Below are 10,303 nucleotides of genomic sequence, written 5' to 3'. Positions count from 1 at the left end.
GTCTAATTTGCTTGTTGTAAATGTCAATTGCTGGTCTAAATAATATTTTCCGGGCTTTCAGAGGTCACCATAATACCCACATACGATACGGATGTACTAGGCTATTGGGTTGCTGAGAATGAGGAGCTTTTGGCCAAATATCGTATCGATTTATCGCCTTCAGCATCGCGTTGCACAATCAACTTGCAGGATCACGAAACATCATGCGCCGCCTATCGCTTGGAGTTCTAGGCCACGGGGATGTTTATCTCATTCGCCGATGCCGAAAATCTGATACAACTCTATAACTGAAAGCTTAACTCTACTAAATACTTTAAGTACTAAAACATAAGAACTAAATACAAAAATAAAAATAAAAAATCAAACAAACTAAAATGGCAATGAAGCTTTTGACCGAACATCAATCGTGAAGCTTTTTATGAAAAAAAGGTAAAGCTTGTAACAAACGAACAAGCAAATAATAGCAACACATGAAAGCTTTAATGGCTGAAATTCGCATGTAGGCGCGGTAAGTGTGCGCATTTAAACAGCCGCTGCAAAGTGCAACAGCCAGTGAGAGCTTTCACGCTTCAAAGGTCCACAACTCAGCGTCGCAACACAAGAGCATATACAAAAGGTTGACATACCTGTTGAAGAAACCAAAACACAAATGCATACATAATATAAAACGGAAAATCTATAACTGCGAAAATGGAATGAGTGAAGGTTTTACAGAGCTTTGCGCTTATATAAATAAGTACGCAGCTTTTGCTTACTTTTTATGAAACGAGAGTTATTAGCATAGCAGACATAAGCATAATTATGGCGGAGTTTTTGGTGTACTACACGAGATTTTGCAATTGGAAAAAATTTAGTGTAGCGCCATTTTGTTTATTGATGCCGCTTTTTATGCGAAGTCTCGGAAGGCAATAAAACATAAAAAGAAACTGTCAACGTAAAACAGTGCAAATGAATTGTAATTTTATGGAAAATGGTAATTACAGTAATTAAATGCATATTTGTTGAAGATATTTAATTACATAAAAGAGAAATATATGCACGTACACATTGCCCGATTCATATAAAGATGTAAATGACTCTATAAGAAAACCAAAATCTTAAAAAAATACAAGAAACGAGCGGTAAAAGAGAAGAAAAAAGAATAAAATTGAGAAGAGCAAATATTAAGAGCGTTGAAGAGACAAGATTGCTAAAAAAAAAGTCAAAGGAGAAATAAAAAGTTTTAAATAATTAAAAAGAAACTTCAAAATATGGTTAATGGTTATTTTAATAATTATTTGAATAATAATAACAAATAATAAAAGTAATTAGAACTATATTTATTAAATATATCCAGAACTGAAACAAAAAAAGTTGTCAATGAAACTGAAAAAATATAAAATGTTTTTTTAACCAAATCAAAAAAAAAAATAATGAAATGACCTTAAAAATAATTTAAAAATGGGTGGAAAAAAGGAAATCAATAGAGAAATCATAATTAAAAAAATAACAGAAGAAAAGAAGTATAATTTCAATTAAAAAATAATTGAATATGAATTAAAATTAAAATTAAAGTATAATTAAATAAAGTAAGTCAAAATATTTTTAAAATAATTCAAGTAATTCTCTCATTATAAAAAACAAAACTAAATAATAACAAATAAAAAAATTTAATTCAATATATTAAAATAAAATAAAATGAAATGAAAAAACTAATAAATAAAATAAAATGAGATCAAAAACTATGACATGAAAAAAAATTAAATAAAATACAATGAAATGAAAAGAAAAAAAATATAAACAAAAATTTAAAAAAATAAAAAATATATATAAAATAAAATAAAATGAAACTATGGCAAAAAATAAAATTAAATTAAATATAAAATAAATAAAATTCAATAAAATAAAATTATATAAAATAAAATAAAACGAAATGAAAATAAAATAAAATGAAATATGATCAAAAAAAAAATTTAAATTAAAATAATCTAAAAGGCAAATTAAATAAGAAATAAAATAACATAACATAAAAAACATTAAATAAAAACTAAAAAAGTTAAATTAGTAAGAATTAAAATAAAAACATACAATATAAAGCGAAAAGAAATAAATTGAAACGAGATAAAGTAAATGCAAAGGAATAAAATAATAGCTATGCCCAACAAAAAATTTTATTCAAGAAACAACAAATAAATTTGAATAAATAAACAAATTATAATAAAAGTAACGTAAAAAATGTGGCTTAAAAGACTTACAGAATTAAAGAAAAGGAAGAAAACAGTAAATTTTAGTTCACAAATATACAAAGAAGAATGAACTCTTCTCGAATAATTTTCTTTTAATTTTATGTTTTGATTTTTTTTTTTTTTGATGATGATTGAAAATGACGAGTTCATAACGTTTAATTTTTTTCTTTTAATTTAAATTTAATATTTTATTTTATTTTTTTTTTAATAAAACATTATATTAAATAAAAATAAAATTATTGATAAAAACATACCAAAAAATAATAAATGGAAAAAAAACTGTACAATTTATGTAAATAAGCATATTCAAGTACAGTCAAGCAAGTGACAAAATAGCAAAGAAATAATTTATTTGAAACTTGAGCCCAAGCGCTTGAAAGCAATCAAAGCTGTTATGGTTTTTAAAGTTATAAGGGATCTGCAACTCAAAAGCTTCGTGGGATGCATGCAACAAAAACTGAACCCAAGTTTTTCGAAAACTCTTAAGGCTAAAAAAGCCAATATTTGCAATATTTTTTGTTTTATTAAAATTTATTTGATTTACATTATAATTTAAAAATATTTACCAAATACTAATACTTTAAAATATATATTTATGATAAAAATGTAATTATATATTTATTTATAATAAAAATTTTAAAAATTTTAATAAATATATAATAATAAAAAATCGTTATAATAAAAACAAAAACTAATAAATTAACAAAAAATAAATAGTAAAACAAAAACATTTAATAAAGAAATTATACTTCCAAAAAAACTTACAAATAAATACAAAAATGAAAGATATAAGCGAAAACAAGTCACAAATTATAAAAAAAATCAAAACAAAGCAACAACAAGGTAAAAAATTACAAGAAAATTAATTGTGCCTCCTATGAAGCAGAGAAATATGAAATTATATATATCACATATATTCACTTACACAGACATACATACGTATTTAAAAAAGAAACAAAAACCGAAAACTAAACCAAAAACAACAAGAAAAATAAAGTAAATAAAAGCAAACAAAGAAATGTACTTAATTTATTACATATATAGTATACATATATATAGTGGCATATTGTTGTAAATGAAATGTTAAAACAACACTAAAATCAGCATAAAGCTAAATGTGTAATTATTTATGTATGTATGTATTAAACGCGAAAAAATCGCCGAAAAACAACTAAATAATAATAAGTAAGAAAAGCTAAATCCAGCTGAAGTATTTATGAAATTAAGCAGCAAAAGCGCTAAGCATTTAAATTATTTTGCGGAATTATATGCAAATTAAAAAGGAAGCATTATATAAATAAAATATACACACAATTATTATATGCTAAATATACAAAAACAAAAACAAATTAAAACAAAACTTGGTTTATTCATACTAAAGCGAAGCTATTGACAGTTATATAATTACACAAGCAGTTTAAATTATAACAAAAACTTATTTCAATATCGAATTCTGAGATTTATAAATGAGCTTTTATGAAAGCACGTACATGAAAAATACTCAAATAGGTGGCGCTTTCAAATTTCCGTAGATGTGAAAGCTTTGTAAAATCTTGAAAGTCATTTTAGTATAAGACTAAGGCGTTTGTGCTGAGAGGAAGGTAAATCTGATTTGTATTCTGCGGGAAAGTTCTGTGAACACTTAAGCTTTTAAATTAAAGGGTTCTTTAAGTATGAAGATACGAGCAAATCTAATTAAAGTAAGAACAGAGGAACGAAAAAAAGAAATGGCGAAAGGTAGAAAGAAAAAAAACGTAAATCTGAAGCGAAAGCTCTTGTTAGTTGTAAATTGAAGAGGAATGTGCAACTTAAAAGCTTCGGATAATGAGTGAAAATAGAAAACGGAACTAAACCGAAGTTAAATGAAATCTTTTGCGAAAACTTCATATTGCTAAAAAGTCTGAAGGATCTACAATACAATATAAAATATTCGTTGGGTCAGTGCACATAAAAAATGAAACTAAATGAAGGTACATGAAAGCTTTTACGAAAGCTTCATAAGGCTAAAAGTTCTAAAGGTGGCAAGGAAGTCCAACAAATAAGCTTCGTAGGATGAGTACAGATAAGAAATGAAACTAAACTGAAGTTACAAAAAACTTCATAAGAATATAAAAACTCCGATGAAAGTTCGAAAGGTATTGGAAAATTATTTTAAAAAGGCAAAAATTCTTTCCAGAAATAATCCGGGAAATTTTAATTTATTATCAAAACTTTCTGAATAAAAGAGTCGCTCTGAAGAGCAATCAGTTAGTGAAAGCTCACACAAAATTACGAAAGTGAGATTTCCAAAAATTTATAAGTTGTAAAAACTGAGCTGGAGAATTGAAAGAATTTGAAAACAAGATTTTTTGTGGACGGAATTTAAAGAATATAAACGGGGACAATTGAATCTAAAGCTCGGTGGGAACATTTTGATTCACATAAAGCTGTGGAGAAATCTTTAAAGCGAGTTGGGCAAGTAAAAACAATTGTAAAATTATAAATGAATTAGAAATCAAAATAGGTTTGATTAGTTATTAATTAACTTATTTAATTGACAAAGCTAGAGAGCTTTTGAAATACCAATACCATACACCCGACGGAAAAAGTCGAAATAGCTTTCACTTCGACCGAAATGAATTAAAGTAAAGGCTGCGTAAACCGATAAGTCGGCCGAAGGGCTTTTATAATGATATTTTGTAGTGCTAGAGCTTTTGTGGCAGCTTTTTATAATGACTTTTGGTTAGAATACTTTTCTTATTTTCAAGGGTATGTCAAGTATTAAACTAAGTATGGCAGTGCAATGTTAATGAGTGACTTGTTGTTGTTGTTGAGTTGTAGGGCAGCTAAATGTATACAAATACATACAAACAATTAGGTTATAGAAAGCGATAGAGTAAACAATAAGGGGTAGGTATGCAAAAATAAATATAATAAAATTTTAATTAATAATATAAAGTGCGATAGCAGGGAAATGAGGGGAGTGAGAGCGGTGAATACATAAATTTTAAAGGATTTGAGAGCGGAAAAGAGTAAATCAGATACCTGAAAAGAGGTTAGGTGACAGACTGTGTTGAATAACGGTTAAATGTAATGGATTGGGTAAAGGAACTGAGCAGAGTAGCGGGGCTTGAGTTGATGAATGAAAATATTTTATTTTTTTAAACAATATAAAGATGAAAACTTTTTTAATTTTTCATAATAGTACTAGAATAACAAATTGCAGAGAAATAGTGAAAGAACATCAATAAAATACACACCACTAATTAGCGTTAAGACAGTAAACATAAGCATATGAAGCCGTAAAAGTTAAATATGCAAGCAAATCTACAAAACTTACGTACATACGCAGATAGCGCTGCTAAACGATAACAGTAAAAATATAAATTACAACCATGGTAAAAGAATAATATTCAAATGAAACAATTTTAATAAAATAAAAACGAAATTATAAAATGCGCAGCATACTTTTAGGAGAACACGCAGAGCTTTTGAGCCTCGCAGCTTTAAAGCTTGCACTTTTTTGCTTTTTTAAATAAAATTTTGTTGCAGTCAATATGGTGACAGCATGAAAAACTACAAACAACTTAAAAATAATGAGGCACTTACAACAACAACAAAAAACATAAAACAAATAAATTTGCAAATCATGCTACTAAGTACGAAAAGTAAAGTTGACAACAAATTAATAGTTAACGGTAAAAGCTGGCCGTGAGACCGTCCAGGATTTTTTTTTGTGCATACACACATACTTACAAATATTCGTAGCATACTTTTTGGCTAATTAGCGTACAGCTAATATATTAAGTTGGCAAATGCGGCGTTTAAGCAGAAAAATAAGCAAATATGTGATAAAATTAATTTTTCACACACACAGACACAGGCAAATACACATGCATTTATATATGCAAGTATTAGTAAGGATTTACATAAACAAGTATTTTTTGCAAAATTTTTTAATAAGCGAGCGTAAAAAAATGTTAATGGCAGTGATGCGTGCATACGGGTATTAATAAAGCAATGGAATTTGCAAGCGTCGAATAATTAAAAGTTAATTTTTCCAAAAATTGCAGTTCTATTTGCAAGTTTAAAGTTTAAGTTCAAATTTAAATTTCTAAATTAAATTTGTTTTGCAAATTAAAAATTATTGAAAAAATTTTTTTTTTTTGAAAATTTAAAAATGATTGAATACAAAGGTATTGGATTAACTTTGAAAATTTGTAAGAGAAATATAAAATTTTATTTAAGAAAGATGTTAAATTTAAAATTTGCAATTAAAATATAAAAATCGAAAAATTATAATTTCTTAATTTAAATTTATTTTAATCAAATATTTTTAAAACATAATTGTTTTTTAGCAAATTCTAAAGGAAATAAAATTACTTTCAATAAAGATTAATTTTAATTAAATAAATATTTTTTTTGGAAAAATTAAAAATTATTGAAAAAAAATTTTCTTGAAAATTGCAAACGAAATTAATTTTATTTAATACAAATAAATTTGTACACCATTTGTTTTATATTAAGTATGTTTATTTTGCAAAATATAATTTTACAAATTATTTGCCGATTTTAATTTAAAAAAATTTCTTTCATCTCAAAATAAATGTTTGTCCATTAAGCACCGCTGTGTGTAAATCGTGCTTAATGCTAACTTTAAATTAGTAAGCGCAAAATTATTAGCGTAGCAAAAAATTTTGCAAGAAAAAGTAAAAAAATACATGCGAGAATTAAGCTTTTTACAGTTAATTATATGCATCTTTAAATGTTATCAAAAAAGCGAACTAAAATTAATAGCAGCAGAGACAAATGGTAGCATTAGCAATAATATATATGCATCTATTTTTTTCAAATTATAGCAATTTTTAGCGACACATGTGTGGTTAAAGAAATATAAAATTATAAAATACATTTATTGCTGTTACTTAATATAAAAGCAGTTTATTAAAAAAGTAATAATGTTTATAATAATAGGATAGCGTAAATTTAAAGAAATACTAAAAGCAAAAAATTAAATATAAAATAAATTAACCTAACTACACAAAAAAGTGTGAGCAAGTTCTATATTTCAAGTTATTTGTCACAGCTTTCAATATTACTATTATTTTAAATAGTGAGTTTTCATGCCAAATATAGCTTTCACAAAAAATATGAAAACTTTCCTTATGGTATGTCTATCTAACAATGCTTTTATTATAAACAAATAATACGATAAAAACTTTAAATGCTTCAAGAACTTTGAAAACATTCCAATTATTAAGCTTTCATTCAAAACATAACATTCAAAATTATTTTAAGATATTAAAAATATATATCAAAATCTTAACAAAAATTTACCGAGATCTGATGAAAATCAAACATTTTCTCTAAAGAAATGTTTTAAGGTTAAAATTTGGAGCGTTCAATCCTGAAATGATATAAACTGGATAATGAAATGACGATTAATATCAAGCATTAACGAAAAATATAATAAATGACCAGCTCAGTTTTATGTGAAAGCTCAATAAAAATGTATTTGCGCACAAAACAGTTTCAAATATGCAGCTTTCACTTATTAAAAGCTTAAACTAAAGACTTTCAAGTCATACAATATAATCATATATTAAAAGAAATTTCCCTACATCAACAGTCACTGAGTGCTGTATTACTGAAAAATCAAAGAGTTAGTGAAACCTTTCACAATTTCGAATATTCAATACTGTATTTAAAATCAAAATTAAAAAGTTCTGCTTGCACTTTCATTTGGAAAAATAAAATCCTAGACAAACAACACAACCAATTATTAAAGAAATTGCTTAAATAAGCGCAGTCACTTACACAATTGACAAAAAATAACGAAATACGTGAAAGTGAATTTAACGTAAAATCAAAATATTTAATGAATTTAAATGACACTCTATGTCAGGTACGTAAATGAATTTAAATAAAAGTAATTTATTGAGATTTGTTTTGATTTTAAATTTTTTCAGATATTATTTTACAAGCGCTTTTATTTAATTCAGTCTTTAGTATTTTGATTTAGTCGAAATTTGCTAGTGAAAGCTTTCATACAAATCAGGAATCTTACGTGGCACAAATATAATATTTGGTGAAGCGTGTTAAAAATTACACAAAAAAAAACAATTATAAACGGCTTTTCATTACTAGAATTTTCACAGATATTATATATCTTTCATTTTTTCAAGGATATGTATCGTATTGCTTTTTTGAGAATGTTTTTGGTGAAAGCTAACAATTTTTAAAGCTTTTGCACATATTTTAAAGTTTTTAGATTTATATTTTTTATATTGTTGGTGAAAACTTTCAAAAATATTCCAAAAGCTCTGAATATTATTGCATTATAATTTTAAACTAGTAAACAAATTATGCTTTCACTTATAACACTTGAAAACGTTTCTTCGAATTGGTTTTACATAACATTTGTGAAAACACATTCATAAGTATATTTTTTATAGTTTCAGTTTAAGCATAAAATTGTAAAAGCTTTCATAAAATTCTTACAATTTTAATTAACCTTCTTTTCAGATTTTTGGTGAAAGCTTTCATAGATATTTTTGAATTTTATATTTTCTAAGCATTATTTATAAAAAATTATATCAAGGTGACAAAGTTGTCTTTCCGTTTCAAATAATCAATTTTTTATTATTATTTTTGTTTTGTTGAAAAGTGAAAATAATAGTTTAAAATAATATCTTACATTCTACAACCAAATCCTAATTATTTGATATATATTTTTGCAAATAAAAATAATTTTGTGTATATATGCATAAATGTGTAGCGAGCTTTCAGCTTCACTTATCTGTCGAGTGAATTTTCAATTGCCTTAAGACAGCTATGTTTGTTAAAGAAATATGTTATTGTTTCTTCAATTATAAAAAATACAAAAAACAAAAAACAAAAAACGAAAACCAAAGAAAAAATTTAAAGAAATAAATAAAATTTTGCGCATATTCAAATTTGTGAAACTAAAAATAAAAAGTAATATAATAAAAAATCATTATAAAAATATATACGAATAAAAGCAAATGAAATTTAAGTCAAATCAAATATAATAATAATTAGAAAGTAAAACTTCTCGGCACACATGCTTCAAAAGTATTGGCAAATGAACAAAAATATATATACAAAAATCGCTTACTCACATAATTTCCAAGAAAGAAATTAAATTAAATAAAAACTGCAAAATTCTTGCAGTAAAATGTCAGCATAATGTCTCAATGAAAAACTAAAAAAAAATAATAATTAGTCCGAAGCTACAGCAAAGCGAAAATTCCGATTGATGGTCAAGTAAATAATAAAAACAAGAATATGCTATATCCATGAAATTAATTATATTTCAAATTATTTAAAGCAAAACCAAACAAATAAAAAATATAAAAACTAAATAAAAATTATTAAAAAATCTAAAAATTGTGAAAAACCAAACAAATGTCATCAAGCTTATCTCAAAATGAAATTAATAAAACCCAAATATGTGAAACACAAAAACAACCATCTATGTGAAAAGTCTTCTTCTTATTTTGAGTTGGTGGAAGTTAAGCAAAAAGCTAATATAAAGGGTAAATTTGCTTATAAGAAAAGTTAAAGCTTTCATAAACTAACGTTCTCTCATATATAAAAGCTTTTGCTCACATTTCTCGAGTACTCACGACATTTACGTTTATTAAGGGAAAACTTTCGCACTTAGAAGAGCTTCTTGTTAATATTTACGATGTGCAAACGGTATTCACAACCGCGACGCTCAATTTTATAAGCGAAAAAGCTGTATTCAGTGCGCTTTTCGAGAATAAATATTAAGTTGCGAAACTTTCTCTAGCCAAAAGCTTAAACAATCAATAATATATGTCTAAAAAAACAGATTTCTCTCGGATCACAAAATATGTTACTTTATAACCCACAATTAGAATAAAGAAGTTGTAGCGACAGCTTACTCTAACAGAGGAATCAAGCTCTTCTAAAGCTTTCATGAACATTTTAAAAAATGTAGGGGATATTTTTATTATTTTGGATGAAAATTGCTCTAATTTTTCTTCATTCAATTTTATTTTGAGCTAGGTAATACGGCTATCACATATCGTATCTGATGCTTGTTACTTTTT

At 25.5% G+C, this 10,303-nt stretch overlaps 1 protein-coding gene across 2 annotated transcripts in view; it reads left to right on the top strand.

Moving 5' to 3' along the window:
• futsch overlaps positions 1-6,492 on the top strand; it is a 166,239-nt gene extending 159,747 nt beyond the window's left edge. For both annotated transcript variants that reach the window (XM_070110671.1, XM_070110670.1), the window contains one exon: positions 62-6,492. In XM_070110671.1, coding sequence (XP_069966772.1) covers positions 62-231 — 170 coding nt within the window. In that variant the 3' untranslated portion in view covers positions 232-6,492. The remainder of the gene's footprint in view (positions 1-61) is intronic.
• Positions 6,493-10,303: the final 3,811 nt, after the last annotated feature.

The sequence above is a fragment of the Bactrocera oleae genome, chromosome 5, assembly GCF_042242935.1.
Source record: "Bactrocera oleae isolate idBacOlea1 chromosome 5, idBacOlea1, whole genome shotgun sequence".
Taxonomy (NCBI): domain Eukaryota; kingdom Metazoa; phylum Arthropoda; class Insecta; order Diptera; family Tephritidae; genus Bactrocera; species Bactrocera oleae.
Note: the sequence above shows the minus strand (reverse complement) of the source record. Positions and strands in the feature narration are given on the sequence as shown.